The sequence below is a fragment of the Myxocyprinus asiaticus genome, chromosome 30 (genome assembly GCF_019703515.2).
Source record: "Myxocyprinus asiaticus isolate MX2 ecotype Aquarium Trade chromosome 30, UBuf_Myxa_2, whole genome shotgun sequence".
Taxonomy (NCBI): Eukaryota; Metazoa; Chordata; class Actinopteri; order Cypriniformes; family Catostomidae; genus Myxocyprinus; species Myxocyprinus asiaticus.
In genome coordinates this window covers 1,925,414-1,943,105 of record NC_059373.1, presented here as the reverse complement: position 1 = coordinate 1,943,105, position 17,692 = coordinate 1,925,414, and the positions used below count along the sequence as shown (strand labels likewise).

The following is a 17,692-nucleotide window of genomic DNA, read 5'->3' as shown; positions in this document are numbered from 1 at the left end:
CTGGAGGCGTCACCAAAAAATGTCACGTGATACTGAAGGCGTCAACAAAAGAGAGAGAGTGAGACAGAGAGTGAGAGAGACAGATTGAGAGAGAGAGAGTGAGACAGACAGAGACAGAGAGAGACAGACAGAGAGAGAGAGTGAGAGTGAGACAGAGAGAGAGAGAGCGAGCGAGCGAGAGAGAGACAGAGAGAGTGAGACAGACAGAGACAGAGACAGACAGAGAGAGAGAGTGAGAGTGAGACAGAGAGAGAGAGAGAGAGAAAGTGAGACAGAAAGTGAGACAATGAGAGTGAGACAATGAGAGAGAGAGACAGAGAGCACAGAACTGATTTACCTGTTGCCACACCTGTATGTGTGTGTGTGTGTATCTGCTCAGAGACTCTGATCGCGTCTGATAATCATGATCTGTTATAATCAATTATTCTTCTGTATTACTGCAGCATCAGGTAAGAAACAGTTGTGTTTTTACTTTATATATCTGACAGGTTTCATGTGAAATGCTTCATATCGGTCAGATCATCTGTTTAAACTTGATATTAGAGATATTCTCAGAAGCTTTTAGGAGTTTTTAGTGTAATAATATTTTCCATTAAGTGAAATCAGTGAGCGGTGTTGTGTTTGTGTTGTGTGTTTATTTCACTGTATGTGAGTCAGAGTTCAGGATGAACAGGTGTAACTGCATTACTCATTGAACTGTGCTGGTAAATGTCTGTAGTTTCACTTGTGTTAATGTGTGAACTGACTGTGTGTTTAAGAGAATATATTTGGGTGGTGTATAAGGAAAAACTGACAAATATTCAAGGCATTTCTTCACTGATAAACCCTGCTACACAAACTCTTGATAAACTTTATATTGTTACTTCAGTTTGAAAGGGCATATTGATATTGCCAATCCCAGTACTGATATCTAGAGAGAAGAAGAATGGCACACAGAAAACAATATGTCGGCCATCGGCCACACTGGCCTCTAGATGGGTACAATTTATACAATTTAACTAGCAAATGAGACTCAAAAAACAAATTAAATTCATGCTTTTTAAAAAAAAATATTTGAAAACAGAAAATGTGCATTCAAATCTTGGCTGTTGATGCAAACCCACAAAAGGGGGAACAAAGACACGTTATCAGCTGATTTCAGATTTGCCAAACATCGGCCAAATAATCATCCTGGATGATATATACATGATATCATTTAATTATGACAGCTAATGAGATGTATAAAAATAGCTGAAATTAAATGCATTTTACGCTAAATTTACTGAAAAAAAAAGCATAAAATAATAATTATTGATTGTCAAGGCTTTTGGTAGTTTTCAGAACCGATACTGCACAAGAGTAACTAACACTACTGATTATTGGCCGATCATCTCAAAATGGCCAAATATGAGCCGATTAATCAGGCTGGCCCATGTTTTAGGCTACGTCTACATTAATCTGGATAAATTGTAAAACAACATTTTACTTTTCAAAACGCTCACCGTCCACACTGCCGTTTTCAAACATTTCCTAAAAGTTGCTCGTCCACACTAGAACATACGAAAACGCTTAATTCTCTTAATGCACATGCAAGAGAAAAACAGTAAGAAGCGTGGCCCGGCGTCATTTCCATGCATGGTCCTCGTGTTCCACCCCAGACAGTAATTCTGAGTAAACTTCCCGTCACCTTTGAAGGAATGCAATGTGAAGGTTATATCATTAATCTTTAACAACGCTATCAAAGTGGATAGCAGGCACAGCAACGCCACTACAACATGGGCCGCCATCTTGATTGTTTTGGGTTGAATGGATCACATGACTGCGTCACATGACAACAAATGGCCTACTTTACCATTTTCAAATTTCTCAGTTTTTCCTGTCCACACCCCAACACGAAGAGGGCATTTTCAAATTGATCCACTTCGTAGAGTTTTCGAAAAGCTCAGTTTTTGCTATACAAAAAGCACAGTCTCGGTGTGGACAGAAGGCCAAAACGTAGAGAAAAACATGCGTTTTCAAACGAAAATGTATTCGTGTGAACGTGGTCTTAAGACCTTGATATACTTTTTATACATTTTCTGTGTTCTGGATCACGCAGTCGACTACATTGCCTTTCAAAGTATATTCTTTTGACCACGAGTGAATGCGACCACGTTTGACGCATCAACGTTCAACAGCAGGCGCATGCGCCAATGATGCACACAGACGAGGACTGTCTGCGTGTCGAGAAAGTCTGGGCTGCACACAGAGAGTCCGCGCAGACTGTGCTGATGACGAAATTTGCATTATGCATACTGTGTGCTCAGCGATCAGCAACCCAGACAACCGAAGTATACTTTGGTGTCTCAGGCCACATCCACACTAATCCGTGTTTGTTTGAAAATGCATTGATTTTGCTATGTTTACACCTCTCATCCATACTGGAACACCGTTTTCCTCCACTGAAATGGAGACTTTCGAAAACCCTATCCATAACCACATACTTTGGAAAACGATGATGTTAGGAAACTGAAAACAGAGGTTTCAAACTTAAACGGGTTAGTATGGTAGTGGCCTCCCTCGTTTAAATATATTTCTCTCTCTTTCTCTGTCCAGAACTTTGGCCATGGAAACATGAAAAATCAACACTTTTTATTTAACCTGGGAGTTCAGATGAATATGAACTGTAGGAGTTTGAGTGGAGTTTAAACGTTCTGTAGTTTCATCTCTAAACCATAGACATGATTACTACAGATATAAGTTAGATACTACAGAACAACAATCCAACTCACAAGCCGAACGGAAAGACAAACAAGCAGCAAAATGACCGAGCGCCTCATCATTAAACCTGAAAGAGTTGATGAGAGAAAACCGCTCACTACCAGCGAGAACTTCCTAGACCTTCAGAGGACTGATGGAGATCACACAGAACCCAGAACCCTGCAATGGCTCGAGGATCGAGGAACAGACCACAGCTCACCTGAAGGACAGACGTCCAGCCAGGAGCAGGTGAGCCGAACGGAGAGTTCCAGAGAGCTGGAGAGAGGAGAGCACTGGATGGACATGGAGGAGAAGAAGAGTGATGATGAAAGAGGAGATCAGGACAATGGAGACGGCTCATTGGCTGATGATGAGAAAGAAGATGATGATGATGATATCGGTTGCAATTGGGTACATGCGAACTGGATGCCAGAGAAAGCCGGACAGCTCTTCACTCCAAACGTAATGATAGTGCAGCCGACTTGCCATCAGCAGGACCTGAATGAAAGCAGTGTGATCAAAGAGGAGATACAGATGGAGAAAGTTCCTCTATACACGCAAAACTTTCACATGAGCCAACCAAAACATTTCCACCCACAGTGGATAGAAGACATTGAAAAACCCAAAGGTAAATCAGTTCAAACCTCATATTTTTTTATTAATTGTCTGTCAGTGGGCTTCACCTCAAAGCATAGCATGTGCAGCTAAACACCAATTATGTGATCTCAAGATACTAAATGGAACAAAATAGCTGAAAGTAGCCATTACGGGGCCAAGCACACCAATGGCAACAATGGAAATAATATGTTATTGGCTAAAATGATTAACATAGATGATACTGATATGGCTAACATAGGAACAATAGATAATATTTGACTCCATAAGCCCCAAAGAATCTAAAGAGACCACCCTAATGCCATTTTTCATAGTTTTGTTAACTGATCAGGTACCCTAAGGGCATGATGGTTATGAAGTATACCAAGTTTCATTTCAATACAACAAAGCGTGGACAATATACAGCTTCACGACCTTTGTGGCGTGCTCGCCGTCAGATTCATTGAAGGGTTATATAAGAATGGTTTGGTCTATCAAAATGCTTTTATTGACTTTTTGTCACAAGCAAACCTAGTTGATTCATGCCAAATTTTATGCGAATTATAAGTACAGCCTAGGAGAAGTTAGAAAAACAATTTTATTTGTAGGCCATTCGGTTTAAACATAAATGCCATTTTAAACTGTTGGTGGCACTAGAGGGTTTCAGTTAGAGACTCCAGATTTGCCACAATGAATGTTTAGACTCTTCCCTACCAGCATGCCAAATTTCAGAATGTTTTACCATACAGTTCTATGGGCTTCCATAGACTCCCAGTCAGAATAATAAGAGCACTAATATAAACAATAGTTGCCTTCAACGCTTGGCCCCTAATAATGGGCCACTCAAACCCTGAATGAACCTTGATTTAATGCACTAGACTTCATGCACTATTTTATGAACTATTAGTATACTGTATACTAAAATACATGTATTTACTTGGCTGGCGCATTTATGCAAATTGACCTACAGTCCATTTTCTGCATGGCCACATACCTTGAAGTCTTGGCTACAAAAAGCAATTGAACATTTTCACCTTTTAATGCCCGGGGCTGGGGGGGGGATAGTTCATTGAACACATGTTAATAGCAGTTGGTAGCACATGCCCCAATACCAGGGCATATTGTCACACTATATGGGGTAAGTTGTCACAATGGAACTTGCCACTAAACTCCAAATCTCACCGTGGCTTTGTTATAACAGTATGTGTGTTCCCTGGGAATCGAAGCCATGATCTAGGTGTTGCAAGCGCCATGCTATACCAATCTATCAATACCAATCTGATATCAATTCTGGTTAATTCATCACACTGGATATGAAAGGTTGAATGCATTGCACTAAATCTCTCTCTCTCTCTCTCTCTCTCTCTCTCTCTCTCTCTCTCTCTCTCTCTCTCTCTCTCGCTCTCTCAGACAGTTGCTGTGGAGAGATTGTAAGAGTGTGTGTGTTTTTTACGGCTGCAGCAGTTATTTTCCCGTTACTAACGTGGGGCGGGTACAAGCTCCTGCCCTTTAATATCCCTCTTCTCGACAGAACCCCCTTCAGGCTGGTCTACACTCTACGCTGTGCGTTTTTCGCCACCATTCCAATAGTGCTGGGTGAGCAAAAATGAACTTTCTCATGGATCCTTATAACACTCCAAAAAATATTTTTAAGAATCACGCATTTCAATTTCATAATAAATGATTGATTCAATTTGATGTAAATGTTATGAAGTCTTAAAATATTATTAATATTTGCTTGTGCTTGTGTGTGTGTGTGTGTACTGTATAATGTATAATATTGAACATTAGATTGCAGTTGCCACAGTTCACTTTCTCACAGTAATCATTTCTGACTACCATTTAAAGTTAAAGTGTGTCATTTCTGTGCCACCAGTGTCATCAAACAGATTCGCAAAAACAATAAGTGCTTTCAAATGTATGAAAGTGCCCCGTCTTCCATTGGTCATCAAACAGATGGTAATGATTCAATCTCAGAGAATTGGTTGAGCCAATGTTGTTATTTCTGGCCCAGTCAGGCTGCAAATAAACAATTTCCAATTCCCTTTGGTGATGCTGGTGGCACAGAAATTGCACGCTACACTTTTAAACACTTTAAAGATTTTCATATGGAATGATACACACACACATGCAGTGATCTTACAGATATCTCTGGGATTATATTGACTGTGGTTTCCTGCATTGGGAATCGTTTTATAATTGGGGATAAGACACATGAACACACCTTTGTAAACATGTATTCTTTGCATTCTCATGGTTGTGCATCTCTTAGTGATTCTGACATGAATGTTTGTCTGTTTCAGGTGTGTTGGTTCAGGGTGCGTCCCGTCTGTGGTTTGGGACCCTGAAGCCGCTGTTTGATGGGACGTGGGAGATTCGTCAGGTGGCCGTTCACAGTCACTACGTCAGAGAGTCCCTCCACCTGTACCTGCTGTATTTCATGCAGCTCGCTGTCATGGCAACCTACATCCAACAGGAGATGCTCAAACTGGTGCCGCTCCTCACCATCATCTTTGTGATTGGCAGGTGAGTGTTTAAGTTTATGCATTGTCACCAGTGTACTTTTACAAGTAAATTCACCTTATTGTGTTAAAGTATTGCATTGTTACTATTTATATAAGTAACATGTTAGTTATTCATTCGTTTTTCTTGTCGTCTTTTACGCAGAAGTTTGTAGAATGAAGCCCATTTTAAGTGTCTTTTCAGTGTCAGTGTTTTTATTGCTCATTAACACATTTATATTTTGTTGATCCTCAGACTGATTTACTGGGTGTGCGTTGTTTTTGGCAGCAGCGTGCGAGCTCTGGGTTTCGGCCTCTCCTTCTTGCCCCTGCTTGCCCTTCTGGGGGCAAACCTTTACTTCATTGGCTCAGTGGGCGGAGTGGAGGCGGTGTTTGTTGTGGCCCCTCCCACTACACCCCCACCCCCAAAGCTGAGATGGTGGGGGTGAAACCGAAGAACAATAGAGATCCGAGTTTCATGTTTTGAGACGTTCAGTGAATACAGTTCAGTTCGAATACTCAGTTGTGTTTGCTTTGCTGAATTTTCACTTGCACTGAGAGTGATGATGTTGAATGGGACTCAAACTTACACAAACTCAATATGCACCATGACACTGATCAGTTTAACTTGTGATTGTGATTTACTCAGTAGTGGGTGAATCTCAGGACATTTTCATCTTTGTTTACTATTGTTGTTGTTTTTGTCATGCTGTCATTATAATTTGAGACAGAACACAGATTTGGGCCGTAACACTAATGTTTACTAATGTTTGTGAAAATGCAGTTTATGAAATGTTCATGAAATGAAGTTGATCATCAATGTCCAGATTTAATCTATGTCTAATAAAACCAAAACACTCCATCTTTATAAACGTGTTTGTGATTACATTTAATTCAAGATGTCTTGATTTGTATTTGTTACACACAAACAATTCATCGATACAAAACAAACAAAATTCAGTTCACGAGAGGGGCGAGGAAGAATTTATTTCGAGAAAAAGATGATTATTGCAGCTTTTAAAACTATATTTACATTTGAAAAAGTCATTCAGGGAAGCAAGAACAGTAATATGCAGTTTCCTCCAAACATTTATGAGTCAAATGTTTATTTAATAAACTCCCCTATATTACAATTCTCTTAAAAATAACTGATGCGTAATATTACACAGAGAGAAAATAATAAACATATTTAATTCATCGAAATGTTCTAAACTGAAGCCTAACGGTCCAAATCCCTGAGAAATCAGAAAGGCATTTCAGTTATTAAATTCTGCGTATATATATTTGAGGATTAAAGAGAAAATGATCATTAAGTCTTAAAAATGTGTGCAATTTTCAACAGTCAGTTATCTGGCCAATATACTGTATATGATTTTACAACAAGCAAAAATCACGTATGGAAATTCACGCTGTAAAAACAAAATGAAATCAAATAACACTGTAGTTTTGTTTTGTGATCTATCGTCAAATCAGTTTGTAGGTGTAAAAAATGTCAACACATAAAATCCAATACATAACATGTCTAAATCAAACAACATTAATACAGGAGGGATCCTCAGAACTGGAACGCCACACTCTGATTGGCCAATCCAGAGATCTATCATAGAGTTTATCAGTAACGTGCACACTGACAATCTAATTGGCCACTCAGTCTCTGTCACGCCCACCTGACTGTCGATTAGTCAGTAAGTGCATGGGGGCGGAGCTTGTGCCATAATGTCTCAGTTGATTGGCTCATATCCCGTTGATTGCGACGTCCTCTTTCGGATCAAAATATAAACTCCACCCACGATAACAATCACCAATGGAGTGCCGAGTCCAACAGCCATGATGGCAATGATTAACGTGGAGAATGAGTCGACCGGTGGATCGCCCATGCCCATTAAAACAGTCCTGTAAAGTAAAAGAGAGCTCAGAGTTCAGTCAACACATCAAATCTCAGCCCACAGAGTCAACACACCAATGGCCAAACACCCACTATAGAACTTAATCAGAGTACATAGTAGGGTCATTCCGTGTCAACTGGAGCTCAAAATTGAGTTTTTGATCATTTTTATTTACTGGTGAAAGATAAACATAAATGATGATGAAAACCAAAAAGAGTTATGCATTATTTTGTAGAAGGGAGTCAAAATGACAGTTTTCGCCTATGATTTGAGCAAAACTACAGGTCTAAAAATACACTTAGAAAGGTTTCAGCATTATGATTTTATTTTTACACAGAGATAGGTATGTCTATTACTAAAACCAGTAGAATTTCACACCAATTGTTGCATTATATGTCAATCGTGTGAATCAAAATATGGGAAAAAACACTTTTTTTGTGTTGTTTTTCCAAAATTGGAGTGCCTATAACTCCAGAAGTATTAAAGATATCATAATATCCTTTTGGTCTCTGGTTCAAAACAAACTTCTATTTTTGCATTTTGATTTTTAAGGCCCTATATTGTTAAATCACAGAGATATGTGGCTCTCAATGTGGCTCCGTGTGTAAATTGTCCATTTTTACCCATTTTCAATGGTGGAAAACCAAATGTGTCACAGTATGAAGCTAGTTTTTCTTGTTCAACAAAAAAGTCTGAAGAACAAATAATGTTGAAACTAGAAGTGTACCATTATATATTCCTAATAAAACAATAATGTCAAAACCTTGCATTTTGAAACTCCAAAGATGCACTAAAATGTTAAACAATTTTCGAATGGAGCCCCATTGAGAGCCCCATATCTCCGGGATTTCACCATATAGGGCCTTAGAAATTAAAATAGAAAAAGGAAAGTTTGTTCTGAACCACAATCTAAAAGGATTTTAAGATATCTTTAATACTTTTGGAGTTACAGGCACCAAAACTTTGGAAAAACAACACAAAAAAATGCTTTTTCCCCATATTTGGACTCGCACCATTGGCATATAATGCAACAAGAGGTGCTGAAGTCAACTTATTTTAGTAATATCCCTACCTATCTCTGTGTAAAAATAAAATCATGATGCCGACACCTTTCTAAGGATATTTTTTTTAACTGTAGTTTTGCTCCAAAATCATAGGCGATAATTGTCATTTTGAACCCCCTATACAAAACAATGGATTACTCAGTAAACATTCATCCATTGCATTTCATATTTTAGCTTTCAGCATCATTTATGTTGATCTCTCTACATAAGAGTTAACAAAATCAAACATTTCTGAATGTGGCTGATTTGACATGGAATAACCCATTATACTTAATCTGAGGTGAACGAAGGAAAGAAAGGGGATAGAAGTACAATCCATTCAATGTTGTGCTGTCTTAAAAAGTGAATTAGTACATTTGTTTGGGATGTTAAAACGTATTTAGTTTAATGAGTCCATAACAAGTAAGCTATTCAAAGTATATACATTGTTTGAGCAGCTCACACGTCAACTTTTTGCTCAACCAATGGCATGAGTTTGTAGTGGGATTACCTGTTTCTCTGACCAATGGCAGACAGGGTGATATCGATATTTGTAAATGTTTGAGTCATTATTTCACACTCACCAGCTGAGGTAATTGGTTACGTTGTAAAACGGGTCTCCAGCGATTCCGAAGCTTATGTTCAGCCCGTACGTATGAGAATCTTTGAAATACGCCTGAACCAGACCAGACTGAGGGAGCTGGGTCATGGAAACGGGTTCAGAGTGCATGCAGGGTGTGGCGTCCTCAAACACGGGTTTGGGTTTGCGATACGCAACAGGTTTCCACTGCGTGTAGCCCCAAACAGTGCTGGTGTTGACCGGAGACGAGACCCACTGTGACACCTGAGAGAGGACAAACACTTGGATTAAACATGCATCATCAACAGGAAACACAATTCTACCCAATCATATCAGCTAACTAATGCAGCCATAATGTCGTGTTAAGAATGAGACTGCAGAAAATCAGTCACATCCATCAGAGTGTATCATAAAGGAATGAAATAGTGATAGACTGTTATATCATTCAGGACATTTAATTGACCGATATATAAGATTGTTGCAATAAACTGAAAACCATACCTGATTTACAGAAGTGTTAGCCCCAAAATCTACTTCCTTGTCAAAGTACAATCAAATACTGAAGAGTCAATTGTTTTTGTACCTTAAAAATGGAGGGAGTGTATTCATCATCGATGGAGCTACGAACATCTACTCTTCCCTGGAATCCAGAGTCGCCAACAGTCTGGAGCTCCAGAGAGAATCGCGAGTAATTGGCTCGCGGCGTCACGCCGTCCAACCACACGTGGAGCTGGCTGCAGTTTGCGTTATGGCGGAGGCTCGGCCACGCTGACGGGCGACCTTCTGACTCAAACGCTGAGAACTGATGTTAGAGGAGATATCAGATACAAACATGAATCTAAAGTAACTGTCCACATATGAAGAATCTCCACAGACGTAAAGCTGTCGATTGTTGCAGTTCTTCTTACCTGCAGACAGAGGGAGCCGTTGATGAAACTGGCGGTTTCATCACCTCCGCAGAACATTACCGTGTGGTCGGATTGGTTGACAGATGCGTTCAAACCTGACCAGGTGAAGTTCTGGAGCTCGTAAGGAGGGTAAAAACTTGACTCGGCAGTATGCTGTGGGTCAGCCGTGTTATTGACATCACTGTACTCCCAGAGCTGAGAGAGACAGACATAAGAATTCATTTTTTACCCTAATTTCAAATGGGTTTTTTTTCTTTAATGACAGACAGATTGATAGACAGATGGACAAGTCTTACCCTTGTGAAAACTAGTGCGCGGCTGTACTGCACGCTTCTCTCTGGCTCCACCTTCAGGCTGCCTGATGAACTGCGGTTTATAAACTCAGGCCAGTCCACCTGCATTGTTGATTCTGTGCTGTTACTGTGGACCAGCAGCACTGTTGGGGCTCCATGATCATAAAGAAAGAAATGAAGTGTGTCATTGTCCCCCAGTGCTCGCACATGCACCAGACCGACTCCAGGGGGCAGTGTGGAGGGGGGCTTCAATCCAGGGTTCAGTTCTACAGTGACCTGAGAAAAGTCAGGTCTTACATTAGTGATATCACACTGAGCATAAACAAACTTTTATATGTACAGGGAAGTCTGATTCATTTTAGTGTATACCATTTATTTATAGTAAAATACATTTTAGTTGCATAATATTTTTAATTGTAGATTGCATCAAATGTTGACACTCCAATGTTCTGTAAAGAATACTATGGTATTACTATAGTCCATGGCCAAAAAACAAGGCATTCCCATAATAAACATGGCAGTACTATTGCACCTGGTCAGTGATGGTTTTGTTGGTTATCAGATCAGAACTATATAACAATTCAGTGTAATTTATGATATGTATCAGAATATTTTAATACAGTGCATGAGTTTAAATAAACAGCCAAACAACAAACAAAAACTAGATTTAAAAGCAAAGCATTAAACAAACCCATGTACAAATCAACCAAGTGTCTTAAGTGTTTTAATTGACCTTTAATATCTTCCTTGATTAATTTTTACCTTCCGTCGGAATTTCTCTCCATTTCCCAGGAATGCAAACGCACAACCGAACACAACAAACAGCGCCGAACAGATTAAATGTGTTTTAATCATCGACATGTTTGAAACTGCGATGCGGAACAGAGAAATCACATGACGTCTGTGTTTGTGTTTTCAGAGCAGTCATGTGACCCGTGCAGCTCTATAGGACTGATCTGTGTTTAGTTCTGATGTGTCGTACGGGTGAGTGAACAGTGATGTCGGTGCTGATCCGGGATCAGCTGTTGCTAATGACATGACAATGCACGCAAATCCATTACACTGCAGTGGCGTCGTTGACGGGTGGAATGCCCACCCACTTTTTGCCTTGGGCAATTTTGTCCCCACCACTTTTTGAGGTAGCTTTCGTCAGTTAAGTGTCTAATGTGGGAAGAAATATCTCCAGTTCTTGTGCAGGGGTTTCCATTTCGTTTGTGTTTAATATAATAAGTGCCAATCCAGCACTGGTTGTTATAATGAGTACTATTTACAGCTGTTGTCAATGACGTTGATTGACAGCTGGCAAAGTTCTCAAGCAGCTGCACTCCTTTCCAGTTAAATTGGGATAAAGCTGGGGCATGGGCATAAGGCTGGGGCAAGGGCATAAAGCTGGGGCATGGGCATAAAGCTGGAGCATGGGCATAAGGCTGGGGCACGGGCATAAAGCTGGGGCACGGGCATAAAGCTGGGGCATGGGCATAAATCTGGGGCATGGGCATAAGGTTGGGGCATGGGCATGAGCATAAAGCTGGGGCACAGGCATAAAGCTGGGGCATGGGCATAAGGCTGGGGCTCAGGCATAAAGCTGGGGCTCAGGCATAAAGCTGGGGCATGGGCATAAAGCTGGGGCATGGGCATAAAGCTTGGGCATGGGCATAAGGTTGGGGCATGGGCATGGGCATAAAGCTGGGGCTCGGGCATAAAACTGGGGCATGGGCATAAAGCTGGGGCATGGGAATAAGGTTGGGGCATGGGCATAAAGCTGGGGCACAGGCATAAAGTTGGGGCATGGGCATAAGGCTGGGGCTCGGGCATAAAACTGGGGCATGGGCATAAAGCTGGGGCATGGGCATAAGGCTGGGGCATGGGCATAAGGCTGGGGCATGGGCATAAAGCTGGGGCACGGGCATAAAGCTGGGGCATGGGCATAAGACTGGGGCACAGGCATAAAGCTGGGGCATGGGCATAAGACTGGTAGGATCACCAACAGCGGTGCGTGCTTGTGAACGAAACACCTTATAAAACCTAACGAAAACCTGAAATAAATGTGTGAAATAATAGCATACAATCAGCATAGTGAAGTTTTTGATCCATTTTGTCTTTCTTTATGCTAGAGAATATTGATTATTTCCCCATTTAAAGACTTTTCATTGTTATGGCACTGGCCTATTCACAAGGTTTTACACTGCTTGTTCAAGTTCAGCTGTGCATTCACTTCTTTGTTATATTCATGTTGTTGATATAGATTATTAATGTCATTTTTATGGGATGTGTTTGAAAAAAGTTGATTAACTCGCTAAGATGCCACGTCTCCTCAAAATTATTTTTACCCATTGATGTTACCGATGTAAAAGACATGCTTAGTTCAATAAAACCAATACAAACTATTTAAAACGTTTTTTTATGATATTATTTGGTATTATTGGTGTTTCATATTTTAGGGTTTATTTTATATTCCATGTTCACTTTTTAAAGGATTGATGCACACATCAATCTTACACTTTTTACTCAAGTCTTAACTAGTTTGATTGCTTTAAATAAGCATTTTAAAGTGGCATCGCTGTTTCATGCTTTTTCTGTCATTAGAAACCGATAGAGACTAACAAAAGAATCGCTCACTGCAATTTTATTGAGTGGCTATCCACCTTTTTCCTGAACACGGAAGTGTTCCACGATCCGACTCTTTTCAATTTCCATTCTCCAGTGTTTTCATTCACATCAGCATATATTCTTAGCGGGTAATGTAGTGTATTTGTAAAAATGGTCAAAAAACATGCCAATACTTCACAGAGTCGAGATGACCGTTTTTTTTTATAGACAGTGCCTCACCTGAGTGTGTAGATGACATGAAGCGATGATCTGATTACGTTGATATCATTTTTCTTTGATTTTCTCCCCAGTTTCTCATGCCCAATTCCCAATGCGCTCTAAGTCCTCGTGGTGGTGTAGTGACTCGCCTCAATCCGGGTGGCGGAGGACGAATCTCAGTTGCCTCCGCGTCTGAGACCATCATTCCGCGCATCTTATCACGTGGCTTGTTGAGTGCGTTACCACGGAGACGTAGTGCGTGTGGAGGCTTCACGCTATTCTCCGCGGCATCCACGCACAACTCACCATGCGAGAGCGAGAACCACATTATAGCGACCACGAAGAGGTTACCCCATGTGACTCTACCCTCCCTAGCAACTGGGCCAGTTTGGTTGCTTAGGAGGTCACCCTCCCTTTTTTAATGGAAAACAACTGCAATAATAACATTTAGCGTGTTCTTTAGACCTCTGTTCGTTGTGTGCAATGTCATATAACAGTCTAAATATGTTCCCATTCTGCCGGAGCAGGAAAAAGCACTCCTCCATGGAACGAGCGTTCACTTAAAAGAATAAATTTTTACAAAGGCTTGTTATCTTCTTCATCAACTTTGTATGATCGCACCAAAGATGGACTCGCTGTCAGGTGCACTGGAGCTTTTTCAGGTGGACCGGTCGAATGGTGGATCAGTCGGACAAAACGGTACAACCCGATTAGAACTGTGAAGCACATTCCACTGGCACGAGAGCAGAGCGGGAGCAGTCTCTCTCACTCGAGAAGTGTTGACAGACCTGCTCTGCGCTCGTGCCTATCTGTCCAGTGTTAAACACAGAGTGAGTCACGCCAGGGCTGTTTCTGACAATTCTGGTGCCCTAGGCGAGATCCCCATTGGCATCCCCTTTGCATGGGTGCATGGAGGCAGTTTCCTCTTTGGTGTCCCCCCAGCATGTGGCGCCCTAGGCGACCGCCTAGTTCGCCCATGCCTAGAAATGGCCCGGAGTCACCCAACCCATTTAAATTCTACACAGAATTATCTATTAGCCTGTACACATGCAGACCTGTATGGAGACCTTAAAGGATCCGTGCTCCGTTTCCTTGCCAGGCATTTTAAAAAGGTTTAAGTTCTGTACATGAAGTAGCCTGAAGAAAAGTTCTTTTCCAAGGGATATGCATGGGCTTCCATTCGTTTTGAATAGGAGAGAGAAGGCAGACAGCAGCTGATCGAGCTGATGTCAGAAATCTGTCTTTTTGTCGTGTATGACCTTAGGCTTCTTTTGAGTAATTGCATTATCAGTGCCTTCCAAACACATGACTCACTCTGTGTTTAGCACTGGACAGATAGGCGTGAGCGCAGAGCAGGTCCATCAGCACAAATAAACAAATTTATATTATTAAAATAAAGTACAGAAGTTTAAATATTTTTGCAAAATCATTCGTTTCCTGTCAACAGGCCCCTCATTCCATCTCAACAACTCATGTATCTTCTAGAATTCCGAGTTTCCCACTTCGCTTAATCGTTCATGTGCTCGAAACTCGTAATTGCGATATTTCTGACTCCACTTGATGGGATGTACGTATTTACGAGGTTGGGGGGTAAAAAACAAATGAGGTAATTCATAAATACGATGCGATGTGCGTTCAAGTGATTTTAGTTGGAGAGAGCGGACCAGTTTTGCAATTTCATATTTCTTTCTGTCTTTTACACTTACTAGAGAAGGCAGGAAGCTTTTCAGCAACACCACAGCAAAGTGAAGAGTCAAAGTCACACATTAGGTGTGTAATTAATGCTTTTTATTTTTTTATCCCCTTTTTCTCCCCAATTTTTGGAATGCCTAATTCCCACTACTTAGTAGGTCCTCGTGGTGGCGTAGTGACTCGCCTCAATCCGGGTGGTGGAGGACAAGTCTCAGTTGCCTCCGCTTCTGAGACCGTCAATCCGCGCATCTTATCACGTGACTCGTTGTGCATGACACCGCGGAGACTCACAGCATGTGGAGGCTCATGCTACTCTTCACGATCCACACACAACTTACCACACGCCCCATTGAGAGCGAGAACCGCTAATCGCGACCACGTTCCACGCTCATGACGTTCTTTCTTCTGTGGAACTCTGTAGGTCCATACAATGCAAGTTAATTAGTGCTTAAACCTTGAAGCTCCAAAAATCACATAAAGCCATCATAAAAGTAATGTTTGTAACGCTAGGTGTGTGTAAGAAATAGATCAATATTTTAAACTTTTCTTTACTATAAATCTTCACTTCTGGCCAGCTGTTGTATGCACGTTCACGAGAGGATCGAGTTCAAGCTGCCACTCGTGTGACAATAGTGTGTTGGCATGACGATATCGTTGGATCTCTCGGCTGGTCTGAAATTGACAGGGTAAAAAATGTTCACTGCACACCCTCAATACTTTGAGTGATTCAGTGGGTGTTCTGATATCTCATAGCTTTAGTCACTCAGGATCATTGATAGGGAATCTGTGATAAGTTAGTATTTCCTGTTGCGATTTTGCAATGTTTTTCAGTAGGTTGGGGCATCCAGGATAAGCACACGCCAGCCCCATCTTGAAAAAGAAACAGATACAAATACAAATCTATAGCAAAATCAATTCAGCATCTGTATAACATTCCTCCTCTGTTGTAAACACAGAGCATCCATATTTGACGTATTTCACGTGTCAGTTCTCGCGTGAATTTCCAACGTGCTTACGCCATGCGAGAGGCGGCGTGACCTCAACCCTCGTGAACGTGCACAGAAATTTTATAGTTAGAAAAGTTTTAAATATTGATCTTTTTCTTACACACACCTAGCGTTTCGCTTCAGAAGACATGAATTAGTCGGATAGATTACTTTTATGCTGACGTGATTTTTGGAGCTTCAAAAATATGGCTCCCATTCACTTGCATTGTGTGAGAGCTGAGATATTCTTCTACAAATCTTCATTTGTGTTCTGCAGAAGAAAGAAAGTCATACACATCTGGAATAGCATGAGGGTGAGTAAATGATGAGAGGATTTTCATTTTTGGGTGAACTATCCCTTTAAATCTGCTCGCCCCTGACCCGGAAAGTCTGGGCTCAAAGAAAATCCAGAGTTTCCCACTCCCAGACGATTTTGTGATGATGTTTAAGTGTGCCCAACTCGTAAATACAATCATCCTGACATGACTTGAACGCACAAATATTATATTCGATAACATCCAGACATCGTTCAATGTAGCTTTGTTTAAAAAATAAATGTCAGAGAAACACAACAACAGCATGCTGTGATTGCCATGGCAAGTTTATTTTAAATAAAACAATGCAATCTTAAAATTATTCCCTCCTAAAAATAAGTAATCAGTCAAATCAAAGTTTCTAATGTTGTTATTCATCTTACATAACAACATTGGTTTGATGGAGAGCATATGGAGAAAATGAATTGGAAATACTTCCAGAACCAGAGCCACTGAAATAGTGTGTTCACTGTTGGGCTGTACATGATCTGATTTAACTGTGTGTACAACAACCAAATACAGGAACGTTAAATGAACACAGATTAAGACCTGAACTCTTTTACTTCATGTACAGAACTTCTCTATCCCAGATAAACACCTAGAGTGTTAGTGGAAAACCTAAAATCAAATATCATTTAGCTATCATTTATTGTTTTGGTGGGAAACTGCAAATCAAATCAAAGGTTCCCACATGTTAATATAACATCAGGTTTCAGTCCAGGCCTCGGTTAATCATTAAAAGTGCAACAGATATCAGTTTTAGAAAAGTTTAACCATGTAAACCAGCTAGAGTTATAATAGTAATAGTCTTCTGCCAGGAAAGGTAATTACTCAAGGCTTAAAGCATATGGAGAGAACATACTGTATTGAATAGACGTGGTCATTGTGACTGATCACAAGCTCACCTGATCAACGTTTTTATCCATTTCAATCTCAGTTGCCAATTTCTCTCTGTTGCATTACCCAAAACATCAGCGGGTGTATTGTTGTGCATTTCTGGATGTGTTTCACAATACCTGTCAAGAACAGATTTCACCCCAAAATCAAGAAATTATATTTTGCACAAAGAAAATGAAGCCTATTTTTAGGACCATTAATATGTATTATTTTTATGAGAATTAAGCACATTTCTCTCCAAAATGAATATGTTTGTTGTCATTTTTGTACACTCGAACAAATATACAGTCATGGGAAAAAGAAAGTACACCCTCCTTGAATTCTATGGTTTTACGTATCAGGACATAATAAAAATCATCTGGTCCATAGCACGTCTTAAAATTAGGTAAATACAACCTCAGATGAACAACAACACATGACATATTACACCGTGTCATGTTTTATTTAACAAAAATAAAGGCAAAATGGAAAA

At 40.5% G+C, this 17,692-nt stretch overlaps 3 protein-coding genes across 3 annotated transcripts in view; 1 reads left to right on the top strand and 2 right to left on the bottom strand.

Moving 5' to 3' along the window:
* The first annotated feature begins 245 nt into the window (after positions 1-245).
* tmem79a (transmembrane protein 79a) lies at positions 246-6,746 on the top strand. The gene is made up of 5 exons (XM_051664603.1): positions 246-449; positions 2,575-3,346; positions 4,723-4,908; positions 5,616-5,838; positions 6,070-6,746. Exons 2-5 carry the CDS (start codon positions 2,782-2,784, stop codon positions 6,260-6,262), a joined length of 1,167 nt encoding a protein of 388 aa, XP_051520563.1. The 5' UTR covers positions 246-449; positions 2,575-2,781; the 3' UTR covers positions 6,263-6,746.
* A 603-nt stretch (positions 6,747-7,349) lies between these two features.
* LOC127421509 (glycosylated lysosomal membrane protein-like) lies at positions 7,350-11,457 on the bottom strand. Its single transcript, XM_051664601.1, has 6 exons — positions 11,286-11,457; positions 10,527-10,799; positions 10,231-10,425; positions 9,906-10,124; positions 9,327-9,586; positions 7,350-7,706 (listed from the first exon to the last, which is right to left on the bottom strand). The coding sequence occupies exons 1-6, from the start codon at positions 11,382-11,384 to the stop codon at positions 7,535-7,537; spliced, it is 1,218 nt and encodes a 405-aa protein (XP_051520561.1). The 5' UTR covers positions 11,385-11,457; the 3' UTR covers positions 7,350-7,534.
* Positions 11,458-16,597: 5,140 nt separating this feature from the next.
* Positions 16,598-17,692, bottom strand: part of LOC127421517 (oxysterol-binding protein-related protein 10-like) — a 62,938-nt gene continuing 61,843 nt past the window's right edge. The window contains exon 14 of the mRNA XM_051664610.1: positions 16,598-17,339. The gene's annotated coding sequence lies outside the window, so the exon portion shown is untranslated. The remainder of the gene's footprint in view (positions 17,340-17,692) is intronic.

Coding starts and splice junctions, on each gene's coding strand:
- tmem79a (XM_051664603.1), top strand. CDS start 2,782: ATGACCGAGCGCCTCATCATTAAACCTGAAAGAGTTGATGAGAGAAAA. Junction 4,909..5,615: donor CACCATTCCAATAGTGCTGG/GTGAGCAAAAAT, acceptor TGTCTGTTTCAG/GTGTGTTGGTTCAGGGTGCG. Junction 5,839..6,069: donor ATCATCTTTGTGATTGGCAG/GTGAGTGTTTAA, acceptor GTTGATCCTCAG/ACTGATTTACTGGGTGTGCG.
- LOC127421509 (XM_051664601.1), bottom strand. CDS start 11,384: ATGTCGATGATTAAAACACATTTAATCTGTTCGGCGCTGTTTGTTGTG. Junction 10,800..11,285: donor GAGAGAAATTCCGACGGAAG/GTAAAAATTAAT, acceptor GACTTTTCTCAG/GTCACTGTAGAACTGAACCC. Junction 9,587..9,905: donor ACACTCCCTCCATTTTTAAG/GTACAAAAACAA, acceptor GTCCTCTCTCAG/GTGTCACAGTGGGTCTCGTC.